Source organism: Festucalex cinctus, chromosome 16 (assembly GCF_051991245.1).
Source record: "Festucalex cinctus isolate MCC-2025b chromosome 16, RoL_Fcin_1.0, whole genome shotgun sequence".
NCBI lineage: Eukaryota > Metazoa > Chordata > Actinopteri > Syngnathiformes > Syngnathidae > Festucalex > Festucalex cinctus.
In genome coordinates, this window is record NC_135426.1 from 18,108,957 (window position 1) to 18,125,703 (window position 16,747).

The window sequence follows — 16,747 nt, forward strand, 5'->3', positions numbered from 1 at the left end:
AAATCCACTAAAACAGCCGGGAGCGAACGGGATTGCTTCTGTGAAAATGGCTGGGAGTGAATGAGTTAAGATTGAAAGGTCAAGCGCAGCTTTAGTGTTCTTACCTGAAAAAAAAATCGACACGCTCTTGCACTCTAGCCTGCAGTTCAGCGCCAGAAAACGTCCAAGCCGATGCCCAGAACGAAACGACGATCGTCGTGATGTGGGAGCGTCCCCGCGTGGTTTACGACACGACCATCGACTGGTATACGGTCACCTATGAGAGGTTGCAAGGGCAAAACCAGAGAAAGCAGGAGTACAGGACTGACGGGGATCAGGATGTGGTACGTGTATATGTTTGTGGATGTCCACCCTCTACGTTTATATTTCAATTTCATTTAATTAGCTTTTTTTATAGGGAGCCATCATCGCCAGCCTGCTGGCCAACAGCAGCTACGTGGTTCAGGTGGTGGCCGTTTGCACCAACGGCCTCAGAGGAAGATGGAGCGACCAAATTATCGTGGACATGCCGTTAGAGGATCCCGGTATGAACACACCAAGAACACATATCGACGCCTTCTTCAAATAATTGCCTCAGTCGTTTTTTTACTTTTGAATATTTTATTTCCGGCCTTTTCTTAAATCAATTTCCTGACTTTTTTTTTTTTTTTTTGGTCAATTTTGTGGACATTTTATGGTAATTTCTGTGAAATATTTTGTTTTTGGACATTTTATAACTGGCTTTTAAACGTTTTCTTTTCTACCTTTTCTTAAATCAATTTCCTGATTTTTGGCAATTCCAAAGACATTTTATGGTAATTTGGGGGATTTTTTTCTTTTGGTTTTGGACATTTTATGATTATTATTTTTTTCTTTTCTGTTTTTTTATTCAAATCTCTGACATTTTTTTGGGCAATTTCATGGATATTTTATGGTACTTGTCTAATTTTACTCTTCTTTTTTGGACATTTTACGGTCACATTTTGGACATTTTTAGGTAATTTCATATATATATATATATATATATATATATATATATATATATATATATATATATATATATATATATATATATATATATATATAACTAGCACTTTTACATAAATATTTGTCTTTATATGATTCCTTTCTAGAGAGTGACAACTTTCCTGATGTCTCCAAAGACTTTAAAAGCAGCAAAGAGGTAAGAAACCATCTTAGAACTTTAAATTAGAACTTTATTTTTTATTTATCTAAACAAAAAACTACTAATATATATATATATATATATATATATATATATATATATATAATATAATATAATAAAATGTATTTATTTATTTATTTTTGCTTTTTATTTTATTTTTGTCTTATTTATTTTTTCCTTTCTTACTTGTATTTTTACGTTTATTTTTATTCTTGTTTATTTTTATTTTATTTTATTTGTATAAAAACTGTCTTTCGTAGATGTCACCTAACATCAGATGGCAGAAGACGGAAAATCCCAATCCTCTGGATTTGACACCAGTAGATCACAGTCCAGTGGAGGAGATCCCAGCAGAGCAGACCAGAGTTTACCAAAACCAACCCACCCACCACCCTCGGCAGCAAACCACGCAGACTCCCCCGGTCCAAGTCGTCACTCAGTCAACCCCAAAGCCTGATCCTCCCGAGTCGCCCGCACAAAAAACGCGTCTCAATCCAAATGTGAAAAAGAAACCCAACAAGTCAAAAAGTGACGACGTGAGCAAAAACCAGATCGATGACGGACGAAGAACTCGAACGCAACGCATATTTACCCACGGCGGTTTGGATGGCAACGGTGCAATCTGGGTAACTGGCATAACCGAGCAGCCGGGCTTCCTGTTTCCTGTTTCTGCGCCGAACACTCAGCCTACCGTCCGCCGCCAAATCACAGAAGAGGCCTCTCTGCCGCATCAGGTAGTTACGATTTAAAGAAAACAGCAGAGGCCCCAGAATTCAACCCTGTGGAACACCATATGTTCCATTATACATTTGAATTCATATTGCACATATTCATCTGACCACTTTCTTTTTTTTTTCTTTTTTTTTTTTTGCTCGACATCGTATGAAGGGATAACAATAATAAAGAAATACCATCACAACAGTGCTCCAAATTCCCTACACAACAGATAGGCCAAGAAATGTAACACCCGGGTTTCAATGGAACCCATGTTAAGAACCACTAAAACCACTATTCTAAAAATAATCGACTCATGTAGTGATAATCTTTCCATTCCAGACTCAAGATCTCAACCCAGCAGATCCAAACGAGAGTGAAGGTGGCCTCCCTTCTCCAGAGTCGGACATCTTCTCTTCCTCTGTTGAGGACATCCAAGTCACCGATGTTTTCTATGAAGACTCCATCAACAACTCATCCCAAATGGCCACTTCCTCTTCGCTGGGATCTACTGCTACGCTGCAAGGTTAACCCATTTGCTCCCAAAAACGTGCAAATACGTTCTATTTTAAATATTACTGGTGTCCCAAAGACGTATTTATCCGTTTTTTTTTTTTTACTTTTTTTTAATGCAAAAGCATACAGAGGACGTTGATGCAGCCTCTGAGCTGTAGAGAACAGTTAAAGCAAGAGTAGTATGGTAGTTATTACAAAAAAAACGGCCATCTGGTGGCAGCAGAGTATAAGAGATCAACCAGGACCATGTTGCAACAAGCTGTTTTCCCCACAGTTTTAAACAGATTTGTGAATAATGATGAAACTTAGCTATATTGTGATGCTAATTGCTGAAATGCGGAAATGGAACTAATAAATTTTTTTTATGATGAAACAATACATGTTTCTAATGCAATAAAACACAATATTCTATGTACTTTCCAAAATCAGTCAAAATCCAGTAAAACAATAAGTGAAGTGGGTTGCTTCGGTGAAAATGGCTGGGAGTGAATGAGTTAACGACAAAATTTTAAGGTTTAACGTAATTCAACTACTCTATATATGACATCAGCAGTCCTTCTCATCAGCATTTTCTCCCTACAGGCACCACCGAGTCCTCCCTGGACAGCGATTCACCTGTGAACAAACCTCCAGAAACCAGCACCTGGTTTTGGATTCCTGAGCGGACGGCGACCGGCAGCAACACCCTCGCCGATAGCGTCTACAAGTCGTTCACCTCCTCGTCTCTCCTCCGGGTGCTCATGCATACCACCCAGCCCATGTTTAACGGTAAAATAGCATATAACCTTTAAAACAGCATATTGAATTGAAAATGTAGTTTTGTTTTGTTTTTTTTAGAATGCAGTTAGTTAGTTAGTTAGTAGCATTTAGTTGCTGTGTGCATCTTGTTATAGTTACGCTGTTTGGAATAATAGTTGTCGCATGACCTTGGTGATGCTAGAGAGTTTGCTCCCTGCAGCTTTTCACAAATGACTGTCTAATTTTCATCAAATCTTTTTGTTGGCATCAGTCTCTATTATCTGCTTGGATCCACTTCACCTTCACAAGTGGGATATTTTCTCCTGAATGGGGGATTAGGCCTTCATGGAACTCAAGTGCGCTCTCTAGTGGATGTTTTTGTCCAAACGTTAGAGTAGCTGCACTGGTAGACATTAGAAAATGTAAGAAAAATATGGAGTAAAATGAGAAAAATATTAATTAAAATAAGCAAAATTATCTGATAACAGAACAAGAAAGTTTTACTTGGTAAGATTTTGAAAAATAAGAAAATAATACTAAGCCCATATCAACCACAGTGGTCTTGAAAATAGTATTTTTTTTTTTAAGACTGAAAACAAGTAATATTGACTTTTTTCAAGCAGTTATATGTAGAACTATTTTCTTGAAATACACAATATTTACTTATGGTTGGCCAAACTAAAAATAAGTAAATAATGTCCTCAAATTTTGACAAATTGTCTTAATTTAAGCAAAAAATTAACAAAAAAATCTGTCACTTGGGGTAAGTAAAATGTGAAAAAACAAAAAAGGCATACTAAAAATATGACAAAAAATCCTAAAATTTTAAAATGTTGACAAATTGTCTTATTTTAAGCAAAAAATAAATAAAAAATAATAATAAAATAAAAAATCTTCCACTTGGGTAAGTAAAATATGCACAAAAAAAGCCATACTAAAAATAAGTAAAAAAAAATATCCTCAAATTTTGACAAATTGTCTTTTTTTAAGCAAAAAATAAAATGACAAATCTGCCCACTGGGGTAATTAAAATGTGGAAAGAAAGTGCCATACTAAAAATAAGTAAAAAATTTCCTCAAATTTTGACGAATTGTCTTATTTTAAGCAAAAAATAAACACAAAAAATCTGCCACTGGGGTAAGTAAAATTTGTTTGGCAAGAATTCTTGACCCAGCCTAGACTAGCTCACCGAGCTGGTAATGAATTATAATAATGTGTTTTTTTTTGGTTTTTTTTGCAGTGATAAAGCTCTTTTTTTTTTTTTTGCCTTTTCATTTAAAGCTGGGCATGATTTTGCTTCTGTTTTCACATCAGAGGGGAGCAACAGCAGTCACGAATCTCACGTGGGGTTGGTCGGCATTGTGGAGAGGGAGAAGAGGACCATCATTCCTCTGGCTGTCGTCTCCACTCTCACCATCTTGTGTTTGCTGGTGCTGGTGGGCATTCTGGTCTACTGGAGGTACACACCACAACAAAGCCGACCTCCCGCTGACCAACATCACATTTGTTCAGCCATCTTTTTTTTTTGACTGGCGCATGTCACAGGAACTGTTTCCAGACGGCTAACTTCTACCCCGACGACAGCACGTCGCCTAAAGTCATATCGGCTCCGTCCACTCCCCTGTTGCTCGCCACAGGTAATCTTCACTCCAGTCCCTCGTAACATGGCTGTTATTACTTGAAATGGGAGTTCCGTTCGCCACCTTGTGTGCCAGACGGTCACGAGCCGCTGACGGTGAAGCAGTTTGTGAAGAATGTTATGGAACTCCACAACACCAACACCTTCTCCAAGGAGTTTGAGGTGTGTGCGATGTCTGTGGCTTGTCATGTTTTTTGTTTTTTGTGCGTGGAGCTATTAAAGGCAGACTTTGCACTAGCTGACAGTACGTCATCTGTCATAGTGGTTTTAATAACGCACTTCCATAACTGCTAACATCATGCTGTTTAGGAAAATCTTTTAGCAACGAAGCAAAGAAGGATGTGCTACATCAGGGGTCAGCAACCTTTTATGTCAAAAGAGCCATTTTAGGTCAAATGAATAACCAAAAATCTGTCTGGAGCTGCAAAACATTTGAATATTGTGAGGAAGGAAAACTGTGTGTTTACAGTTTCGAACATTTTCTTTCCGGCCTTTTTTCTTCAATCAATTTTTTGACTTTTTTTGGTGGGGTGGGAGGCAATTTTGTGGACATTTTATGGTAATTTCCAAGAAATGTTTTGTTTTTGGACATTTTATAACTACTTTTTAAACGTTTTCTTTTTTGCATTTAAAAAAAATATATATTGAAAAAAAAATCTCTCTCTCTCTCTCTCTCTCTCTATACATATATATATATATATATATATTTATTTAAACATTTTCTATCCATTTTGTATTCAATTCTGACATTTTTGGCGATTTCATGGACATTTTATGGTAATTTTCTAATTTTACTCTTCCTTTTTGGACATGTTATGGTCACATTTTAGACATTTCTAGGGATAAGTAATTTATATATATATATATATATATATATATACATATATATATATATATATATATATATATATAAATATAAACTTTTTCACCTACCTTTCATTTCTTTTTCTGACAGCTTAAACATTTGGACTCTGACATATTTTTTTTAATATTTAGTTATTCATTAAAAAAAAATCTAAATCAATTCATTTAACAAATATTTAATTTAAAATCAAATATTAATTTTGACTATTTCTTTCGAGATCCACAAAAAAAAAGTGTGTGCCACAGGAGAAGGACAAAAGAGTCACATGTGGCTCCAGACCCGCAGGTTGCAGACCCCTGTGCTACATGATCCCCACAAATGTACTCGTCATCACGAGTAGGGATGTTCGGTACCACTTTTTTTCCAGACTGATACTAGTACGACTTAACTCTTCAGTAGTCACGGATACCACTAATAGCTAGTACATTTACATCAAATTTCAAGTCAATCTAAATAATCGCTCCTTGGATTGGTGTCAAACGGGTGCATCTGCATGGCATCGGTCCCTTCTGTTTCCTAGCATGAACCTCCAATGTAACACACACAGACAGGAAATTCACTAATATTGTCCTCTTGTAACTGCCATTGTCTTTTTTGGCCCTTTTGTAACTTATAAGCACTAAAATGTGCAACTTTAAGAGAGAAAAGCACAGTCAGAAATGAACGGGGGAACCACAGCTTTTGTCTTAGCGCTCAACCTCTCTGTGTGTATATGAGCCCCTTGTACCTGTACCTGCACTGACTCCCTGTCTGCCTGTGTGTCACCATCCCCCTGCCCCCCGACTCTCCTTTCACCACCGCCATCGTTGTGCTTTCTGCATCCTCACTTCCACCCTCCATTAGATTGTGAAAGAATCCTATGAGGTAAGACGCTCGCCACCGCTTTGAAGTTGACTTAATTGCTCGTGACGTCTTTTTTTTTTCTGTGGTCAGGATATGTTTTCTTGAGACATTTGATTGTTTTGGGACTTTGACCACTAACTCTTCACCATCTACGTGTATATTGGTGTTGTGCTACAGGAGGTGCAAGCTTGCACAGTGGACATGGGCATCACTGCCGACAGCTCCAGTCAACCCGAGAACAAATCCAAGAACAGATACATCAACATCCTGGCATGTACGTCTCCATACGGCGTTGTTTTCTTTCACAGTTCCGCTCAAACCAAATGTGATGTAACTTCGTAAACAATCCGTCCGTCCCAGATGACCACAGCAGGGTGAAGCTCACCAACAGTTTGGACAGGGACGGCAAATGCGAGGACTACATCAACGCCAACTTTGTTGACGTGAGTGTGTTGTTTGAGACAATTCCAATGGAGTATTTCAAGGCATATTTCATTTCGTTTAGAGCTATGCGGCTTATACAGTGGTGCCTTGAAGCACTGTTCAATCAAAGATCTAAAACTTCTTCCACATACACAATATCACCATTTCTGTCATTGTTCACAAAACAGTCTAAATATGTGATAGTGAGCACTAGGGATGTAACGATATCCAAGCGTCACAATACGATATTATCACGATATGAAGCTCACGATACGATAATAATCACTATATTGTGGGGAGGTTGGCGATATTTAAAAAATTATCACAATATTGTCAAAAAAATGAGCTCATACAAAAAAAAGAAGCACAATATTGTGTTTTTGTACATAACATCAGTTATTATTATTATGTTTTATAATTTTTTTGTTATTATTATTAGGTTATGGTAATGCATGCACACATTGAATTCCTCCACATATTGACTTGCTTCATAGGAATATTACGTTCCCCTTCATCTGACGATTAGCGTGGATTTTAAACATAGAAGGGCCAAACCATCCCTAATGAAAATTAAATTGCACTAAAAAACTAGCCACCAGAGGGTGCTAGAAATGGAAATTTCAAAAAATGGAAATCAACCTGACTTTTTTTTAACAGGTGTGTTGCATTTAAATATGAACATGACGACAACGATATTGTGGCAGTTTTAATATCACAATATCACGATGTCGCGATTATCGTTAAATCCCTAGTGAGCACTTTTCATTTGCCGAGATAATCCATCCTACCACGGGTGTGCCATAGCAAGATGCTGATTAGAAACCATGATTAGTGCACAGCAGTGTTAATTTTGACATTTTCTGGGTTTTCTAGAGCACGCAATAAAACAAAACCGCACCTTTCAGTGGGTGGATTATCTCAGCAAAGTAGAAGTGCTCATTATCACAGATTTAGACTGGTTTGTGAACAATATATGAGAGGAATGGTGATATTGTGTATGTGGAAATTTTTTTTGTTCTTTGAGTTCATCTCATAAAAAAATGGAGCAAAAACAAATGTGGTGCGTTCATATTTTTGTTACGTAAACACAACAAGGCAAAAACGTACAAGGAATATTTTTTCATTGGAGGATATTTGACCAAGTATCTGTTTCGTCCGCAGGGTTATGAGCGTACAAGGGCCTACATCGCAGCCCAAGGTCCTCTCAGAGCAGGCAGGGAAGACTTCTGGAGAATGATCTGGCAGCAGAACATCGGCATCATCGTCATGATCACCAACCTGAAGGAGAAAGGACGAGTGAGAGCGCTTGTTTCCGTTTTCAGCGTTTCTCATGATGTATCATCCATTTTGTGTCGTATTCCGCTTGACCTAACAGACCAAGTGTGATCAGTACTGGCCAGAGGATGGTCAGGAGGAATATGGTTCATACCAGGTGACCTTGAAGAGCAGCAAAACCCTCGCTTACTACACTCTACGGACTTTCATTGTCAGAGATACCACAAATAAGGTCAACGCTCACAATCACGAACGCGTCCGCGCAAAGACCACCACCAACATCTCTGATTTTTTTCAGGCATCTCAGAGGAAAGTTGAACACACAGTCCAGCATTACCACTACACCCAGTGGCCGGACATGGGCGTCCCAGAATACACTCTGCCTGTCCTGTCCTTCATCAGAACATCCTCTCGGGCCAGAACACAAGAAATGGGACCTGTCTTGGTGCACTGCAGGTACTCTCTTTTATATTGGTGTGTTTATCTCATTAACTCATTGACTCTCAGCCATTTTCACAGAAGCAATCCCGTTCGCTCCTGACTGTTTTAATAGATTTTGACTGATTTTGCAAGGCCCACAGAATATTGTGTTCTATTGCTATAAAAGCATGGAATCTATCAAAAGAAAGATTAAAGTCTCTTCTTTCACCAGGAAAAAAAAGTATGTTTCTATCTGTTTCCGTTTTGCAGCAATTAGCATTAGAAGAGAGCTAAGTTTCATCAGTTTTCACAAATCTATTTAAAATTGGAAGTCATTGACTTTTTTTCTACATGGCCCTGGTTGATCTCCTTTGCTCTGCTGCCACCTGCTGGCCGTTTGTGTAATAACTACCATTTCTGCAACCGTTCTTTGCAGTTGAGAGGCTGCATCAAAGCCTTATGTTTGCTTTAGCATTAAAAAAAAAAAAAGTATAAATACGTCTTTGGGACACTTAAAACATTTAAAAAAACGTATTTACACGTTATTGGGAGCAAATGAGTTAAAATGCAGAGTATTAAGATTAAAGTCTCTTCTTTCACCAGGAAAAAAAAGTATGTTTCTATCTGTTTCCGTTTTGCAGCAATTAGCATTAGAAGAGAGCTAAGTTTCATCAGTTTTCACAAATCTATTTAAAATTGGAAGTCATTGAGCTTTTTTTCTACATGGCCCTGGTTGATCTCCTTTGCTCTGCTGCCACCTGCTGGCCGTTTGTGTAATAACTACCATTTCTGCAACCGTTCTTTGCAGTTGAGAGGCTGCATCAAAGCCTTATGTTTGCTTTAGCATAAAAAAAAAAAAGTATAAATACGTCTTTGGGACACTTAAAACATTAAAAAAACGTATTTACACGTTATTGGGAGCAAATGAGTTAAAATGCAGAGTATTATGATTGTTTTTTTTTGTCTACATCACAGTGCTGGTGTCGGAAGAACGGGGACCTATATTGTCATAGACAGCATGTTGCAGCAGATTGAGGATCAAGGGACGGTGAATGTCCTCGGTTTCCTTAAGCATGTGCGGACGCAGAGGAACTTCCTGGTTCAAACGGAGGTAAACAAACACATAGTCGCGTGATATTTTCTACCTAAACATTAAAAGGTGAAGTACACAAAGTAGTAGAAGTACACAAAACAACCGCAGTCAGTTAGCTAAATGCTAACAAACAATGCAAAATGTCATTGAAAGCTAACAAATAAAATCTGTTTCAACGCTTTAAAGTGGAAGTAAACTTTAAACATTTCTTGACAATAATATGTTATATGCGACTTGACTAGTGTAAACATGTCATTCTGATTAATATTACATTTTTGGGAATATGAGTTAATCAGCAAAATCAAGGGGGCGGCCATTTTGCCACTTGCTGTCGACTGAAGATGACATCACAGTTGCTCAGGGCTCAGGCAACAACCAATCGGCGCTCACCTGTTTTCTGAAGCTGCGCTGTGATTGGTTGTTACCTTAGACCTGAGCAATATTGATGTCCTATTCAGTCGATATTAAGTGGCAAAATGGCCGCCCCTTGAGATGGATAAAAACGGCTGTTTTTTGCTGCTTAAGTCAATATTCCACTAAGACAATATTAATCAGAATACCATATTTAGACTAGTGGGGCTGCATAGAACATATTGTCTGCATACAGACAACATATTACTCGCTGTATTAAATCATGAATCAGTAGTAGGGCCACTTACAAAGACAGACATTTAGGAAAATTCAAAACTTGCAACATTGTGGTTGTTCTCGCCTCTAGGAGCAGTACGTGTTCATCCACGACGTCTTAGTGGAGGCCATTTTGAGCCGCCATACTTCTGTCACCTGCGACCATCTCCACTCGTACGTGTCCGGCCTGCTGACACCCGGCACGTCAGGCCGGACGCGCATGGACAAGCAGTTTAAGGTAAATGTTGTCACCACGCCATATGGATTACGCAATTTATTGGTTGAACCCTATAAAGAATGAACCATCAAAAATATAAGAGAAAATTCAGATTCTTTGTAAATGGAGTATTTATTAGTGCTTTTGAACAAGCAAACAAAATGTTTTTTGAAAATCAAATTTATTTGTGTCATATTTGATACATCCGGTCACAATGCTTTAAATTCATACATTTATAACTGTCAAAAATATAATAATAAACATACATATCAAACATATTAGTATTTTCAAAAATCAGAAAGAATATTTCCCACTCTTAATAAATATAGGTGTCCCTCCTTTCTCAATTGGGGCGATCTAACAAGATCAGCTGGGTGAGACTGCCCTCTAATGGATTATCCATGCGTTGCATGTGTCTGATCATATACGTCAAGGTTTTTAATGGGGAAAAAAATATTATACTCATGAAATAGAAGGCTCAAAATGTCTCGTATTTAACTCATTCAAACCCAAAGACGTATAAGTACGTTTTTCAATACTTTGTTCTTCGCTCCCAAAAACATTTATACTTTTTTTTTTCTGTTTTTTTTTTTTTTTTTTTAATGCCTAAAGCATAAAGATAGAGCTTCTGACATGAAGAGGTCATTTAAAGCAATGGTAGATATTGCAAAAAACGGCCAGAAGGTGGCAGAAGAGTATAAGAAATCAGCCAGGGCCATTTGCAATAAGCCCTTTTTGCCAGTGTTTTCAACAGGTTTGTGAATGATGATGAAACTTAGCAATATTCTAATGCTAATTGCTGCAAAATGGAAACGGATATGTTTTTTATAGCAATAGAACAGAACATTCTGTGGACCTTGCAAAGTCAGTCAAAATCCAGTAAAACAGAAAGGAGCAAAAGGGGTTGCTTCTGTGAAAATGGCTGGGAATGAAAGAGTTCCTCTGCTATGTTTGGAGTTATCGGGTTAATAAGATATGATGATGGATTTATTTTAGTTGATCAGTCAACGGCAGGCGAAACACGCCGACTACAGCACGGCTCTGCGAGACGGCAACGCGATGAGGAACAGAGCCAGAGCGCTCATGCCCGGTGAGCACCACGTTCACATAAACTACCCCAAGATACCAATCAAGTCTTGTTTAACTTCATGTGTCTTGTTTGCAGTGGAGAGATCAAGAGTTTGTCTAACTGCCACGGAAGCAAACTCCTCGGGCTACATCAACGCCTCCTACGTGCTGGTAAAAACAACTTCAAATGCGGGATTGTCACGGAATCAAGTGATTTTTGTCAAGATGTGCTTGCGTCATCCTGCTGTTTTTTTTTCTTTTTCTGCTTTTCATCACAGGGCCATCGCCACAGTAAGGAATTCATCGTGAGTCAGACGCCGCTCGGCAGCACTGTGGAGGATTTCTGGCGAATGATCTGGGAGCACAACACGCACGCCGTCGTCCATCTGCCCGACCCGCATTGTCAGGTTACTGCATTATTTATTAACACGCATGTTTACAACTTCAAATGTTTGTGTATACACACTATGTTTTGTCTTGGCAGAGTGAGGACTGGGACTTGTGCGTGTATCGACCTTCTGAAGAGCAAATAATGACCTTTGAGGGATTCACTGTGACGCATTCAGGGGAGACGCACGTGTGTCTCTCCAATGATGACAAAGTGCTCGTGCAGAACGTCACGCTAGAATCCACGCAGGTACTTGTCACTGGGGCTGGGTATCGATTCGTATTTCTTCAATCGGTTCCATTTTGATTCACAGGACTTCAGTTCAATTTGATTTGGATTTTTCCCGATTCGATTCACTTCAATTCAATTCCGTATTGATTAATTAACAGCAATTCTTTTTAAATATCAAGGGCATGATAAAAATGTTATTGATGCAGTAGATTTAGTTTATGAATCAACTTAATAGATTTACTCCCAAAGATGTATAAATACGTTATATTTAAAAAAAAAAAAAATTGAAGTGTCCCAAAGACGTATTTATACGTTTTTTTTAATGCTATATTTTCATGCGGCTTCTCAACTGCAGAGACCAGGTGAAGCAACAGTAGTAATTACAAAACGGCCAGTAGGTGGTAGCAGAGTATAAGAGATCAACCAGGGTCATGTTGAAAACAAGGTGTTTCCCCACAATTCTAAACAGATTTGTGAATAATGATTAAACTTAGCTATATTCTAATGCTAATTGCTGCAAAACAGAAACTGATAGAAACATACTTTTTTTTTTTTTTTTCCCTGATGAAGGAAGAGACTTTAAGCTTTCTTTTGGTAGGTTCCATGTTTTTATAGCAAGAGAACACATTATTCAGAGGGCCTTGCAAAATCAGCCAAAATCCAGTAAAACAGCTGGGAGCGAGCGGGGCTGGTCTGAAATGTTGAAAACTCCCAAGTGTAAACTTGTAACACACTTTCTTTTCTAGAACAATTATGCTCTGGAGGTGTGTCTGTACAGCGCCTCCTGCTGGCCCAACCCTGACAGCCCCATTAGGAATTGTTTTGAACTCATCAACATAGTCAGCGAGCACAGCAGACGCACACCTGGACCTGCCGTTGTGCACGACCCGTGAGTATGCCATTCATTTGCTGTGTGACTGTGGAAGAGTAATCCCAAATATGTCAAACTTAGTGCGTTAATTTTTTTGTTAATTTAAAGTTTATTTAATACCACAGACTGGGGTCAAATTGTATTTTACAATTTTTAAAATGTGCAGAATTTCACAAGTTGCATCATATTAAAGTTTAGATAGCCCTTAATATGAATAAAAAATTAACTGAGCTGTCACTGTCTTACAAATACAATTATGACATCGAGTGGCAGAGAAATGACTGCAACACAAAATCAATATCACTTTTTAATTTTTCACAGTACAGGGCATCTCAATTTTATGAATTATGAAATGACTCTATCAATCACTAAAAGATGCAGCCATATTTCTATGAATTTATATATTTTTTTTTAATTTTATTTTTTTTACACTTTTATGTTAGTAAGCATATAAAATCTTAGAATGAAATAGAGAAATTTCCGCGGAATTTTGGATGTGACTGCTGACTCTTGCAAGATGGGAAGCCGCATGCACAGAACAATTTGCCAAATCCTGTTGAAATCAGGTCAGTTCTGTGTCACTTCCTGTTGATTTTAGTCCACTTCTGGGTCACTTCCTGTTGAAATCAGTTCACTTCTGGGTCACTTCCTGTTCAAATCAGGTCAGTTCTGGGTCACTTCCTGTTGGAATCAGGTCACTTCCTGTTGAAATCAGGTCACTTTTGGGAACTTCCTGCTGAAATCAAGTCACTTCCTGTTGAAATCAGGTCACTTCCGGGTCACTTCCTGTTGAAATCAGGTCACTTCTAGGTCACTTCCTGTTGCCTTTAGGACACTTCCAGGTCACTTCCTATTGAAATCAAGGCACTTCCTGTTGAAATCAGGTCAATCCCTAGGTGCTTGATTTGTGGATCTTTTCCCCCCTTCTCTATTCATTTCTATGAGACTTTTTGGTGGGGATTTTTGGGAATTGTGATGCCATGGTAACTCGGAATTCCGAAAAAAATAAATTCCCCGCCGAGTCAAATCGAGCCTCATCTTTTGATACCTCATTTGTGCCGGTACGTCCAACGGTTAAGGCCACATTTTTGTCCGAAAAATTCCGGTAAATAAATAAAAATAATAAACACCGTTTTCTAGGATGGTAATATGTGCCTGCATTGCTTCGCAATCGGTAGCTCCGCTACTGCTTTGCTCCGCAGCAGTCAAATAAATATTTTATTCTACATTTTATTGTATATTTAAAACAAAATTTGCGATTGTCATTTAACTATTGAAGTCATGTGATTAATTACGATTAAAAATTTGAATCGCCTGACAACCGTATTCAAAATATTTTACGACCATTTCTGATCCTCTGCTTTATTTTTTCGCATAGGTTGGGAGGCGTGACGTCGGGTCTCTTCTGTGCCCTCACCACTTTGTCCAATCAGCTGCAGGAGGAGGGGCAAGTCGACGTCTACCAGGTGGCACGCATGACCAACCTCATGAGGCCGGGGGTGTTTAATGACATAGTAAGTGCTCAACACACACACGCGTGCTCCTTTTGATAACCGGCAATCATGACGAGACCCATCGCGCCCACTTAGGAGCAGTACCAGTACCTGTACCGGGCCGTGCTGAGTCTGGTGAGCAGCCAGGAGGACCAGCGGGCGCTCCAGAGTCCAGAAACCAACGGATCGGTACTGCTGGGGAAGACCAACATTGCTGAAAGCCTTGAGTCGCTCATGTAGATGACACACGCACACATTCACGCGTACAAGTCAGTGTACAGGTCAGTGATGAAGCATTCAAGAGCGTATGAGTATTTTTTTTTTAAAAGTCTTCATTGAATAAATGTCATGAGTCGTCCTTTAAAAATCTGAAGTCAAATTCACGATAGTCATGTGGTCACTCACAATGTGACCAAATGATTGGTTATTTTAAACATTTACAAATGCTCATCCATTAAAATTTGATACTTCAAGCAGAATATTTGAGAAATACAAATGACTACCTATAAAAACAAATACATTCCCTGCAGTAATACGCTGATTAACTATCAGTTTGGCAGCTTTATTGCCACGTATTTTGAAGAAGCTGTAATGGGGAACTCCTGCAAAGGCTGTTCATCTTGCCTGCCATCGGCTCTGTGGCCTTTTGTAGTAACTCCTGCTCTTGTACTTTATAAGCTGTTTTGCTAATGCGACTGTTTGACTAAACCAAAATAATGCTCTGTGATCTTTGTCTTTTTACTAAATGTGGCTACTGTCTTGTTTGCACTTTTTTCTTAAGTCTAATATGAAAAGTTAGACATTCCATCCAAATTCTGTCGAGAGTTTTGAACCGTTTTGTCAAGTCCCAATCATACACAACTACTGAAACCTTTTTTTGTGTGTAAATATCCCTTAAATACCAAAAGGCCAAATTACTGTATGTTTTTACTGTATCTATATTTTCTATGACATTTTCTAGCCATTTACACATTCTGTATAACTGTGTGAATTCTATTTGATAATTCCACATATGGATCATAGATTTAACTCATTAACGCTTTTTTTATTGTTCCGGTAATTGTAGCGAGTTAACACATTGATCTGCAGCCACAAATGTGTGCAGTATGTAAATAGCAACAGATTGAATAAAGACTTGAATATGACTTTTTGGAAAATCTAAGTCTCTTATTGTACACAAACGATTGACTCCAGACAAAGACAAATAAAGCGTAATGTGTTTTATTATGTTTTCAAACTTGATATTGCATCGCCAACAAGCGGCACAACAAACCAGTAAATAATCCACAAACAAGTTATGAAAAATATTTGTCACTGTAGTATCGCAGTCACACATAATAAAGTGTATATAGTGCATCATAAATAAACCTTGTAAATAAAACACACCATGTAAAGAATGCAATTATTCCTCGAACCTTCACCATAATCGACATCAAATGAAATCATGTCAATTTATGTGATGATCTCAAAATGATTCCAAAATACAAATGCAAAAATACATTTCAACTATAACTATGGCACATACAGTACAGTACATTGGAGACCCTTTGACATTATTAGGATTTTTGCCCTCTTTTTATTTTATTGACATACCAGCTTAACTCATTCACTCACAACCAATTTCACGGAAGCAATCCCGTTCATTCCCGACTGTTTTACTGGATTATGACTGATCTTGCAAGGCCCACAGAATATTGTGTGGGCATAAAAAAATAAATAAAAACAAATAAAAACAAATAGAAAAACGTATAAATGCGTCTTTGGGACACTGGTAATATTTAAAATAGCACGTATTTATATGTTTTTGGGAGCAAATGAATTAATATAGAGTGTATACACTATTTACATAAAGTACCCTATTAAGCAGTTGAAAAAGACCTGCTCATTAATTTACAACTTATGTTATAGTACAGGTTTACAAAAGACAAATATATTTCAATTCATATAAACTTTATAACTAGTTACTTTGTTGGGGACGCACCTGCTTCAAGCATATAGCAAGAAAATATGGGGGGGGGGGGGGGGGGGGGATTCCGTCTGGCAACTTCCTGATGGCCCCTTGTTTTTATCAGAGTTGGCTTTTGATTTTGAAAAAAAATATATATATAAAATACTACATCTTACTATTATTTACTATAATTGTGTACAAAAGTCCTCACAA

At 38.0% G+C, this 16,747-nt stretch overlaps 1 protein-coding gene across 3 annotated transcripts in view; it reads left to right on the forward strand.

Annotated features, from left to right (window-relative positions):
- ptprz1b (protein tyrosine phosphatase receptor type Z1b) overlaps window positions 1-14,905 on the forward strand; it is a 52,845-nt gene extending 37,940 nt beyond the window's left edge. For 2 of the 3 annotated variants that reach the window (XM_077501065.1, XM_077501063.1), the window contains exons 9-32: window positions 139-323; window positions 398-524; window positions 1,113-1,162; window positions 1,426-1,899; window positions 2,222-2,405; window positions 2,978-3,163; window positions 4,448-4,592; window positions 4,679-4,770; window positions 4,849-4,934; window positions 6,481-6,501; window positions 6,658-6,754; window positions 6,841-6,923; window positions 8,065-8,199; window positions 8,279-8,410; window positions 8,477-8,634; window positions 9,574-9,709; window positions 10,410-10,556; window positions 11,532-11,625; window positions 11,701-11,774; window positions 11,882-12,010; window positions 12,088-12,240; window positions 12,969-13,111; window positions 14,472-14,607; window positions 14,683-14,905. In XM_077501065.1, the coding sequence (XP_077357191.1) occupies window positions 139-323; window positions 398-524; window positions 1,113-1,162; window positions 1,426-1,899; window positions 2,222-2,405; window positions 2,978-3,163; window positions 4,448-4,592; window positions 4,679-4,770; window positions 4,849-4,934; window positions 6,481-6,501; window positions 6,658-6,754; window positions 6,841-6,923; window positions 8,065-8,199; window positions 8,279-8,410; window positions 8,477-8,634; window positions 9,574-9,709; window positions 10,410-10,556; window positions 11,532-11,625; window positions 11,701-11,774; window positions 11,882-12,010; window positions 12,088-12,240; window positions 12,969-13,111; window positions 14,472-14,607; window positions 14,683-14,826 (3,311 nt within the window). In that variant the 3' untranslated portion in view covers window positions 14,827-14,905. The remainder of the gene's footprint in view (window positions 1-138; window positions 324-397; window positions 525-1,112; window positions 1,163-1,425; window positions 1,900-2,221; window positions 2,406-2,977; window positions 3,164-4,447; window positions 4,593-4,678; window positions 4,771-4,848; window positions 4,935-6,480; window positions 6,502-6,657; window positions 6,755-6,840; window positions 6,924-8,064; window positions 8,200-8,278; window positions 8,411-8,476; window positions 8,635-9,573; window positions 9,710-10,409; window positions 10,557-11,531; window positions 11,626-11,700; window positions 11,775-11,881; window positions 12,011-12,087; window positions 12,241-12,968; window positions 13,112-14,471; window positions 14,608-14,682) is intronic. The other variant, XM_077501064.1, reaches the window with a different exon arrangement.
- Window positions 14,906-16,747: the final 1,842 nt, after the last annotated feature.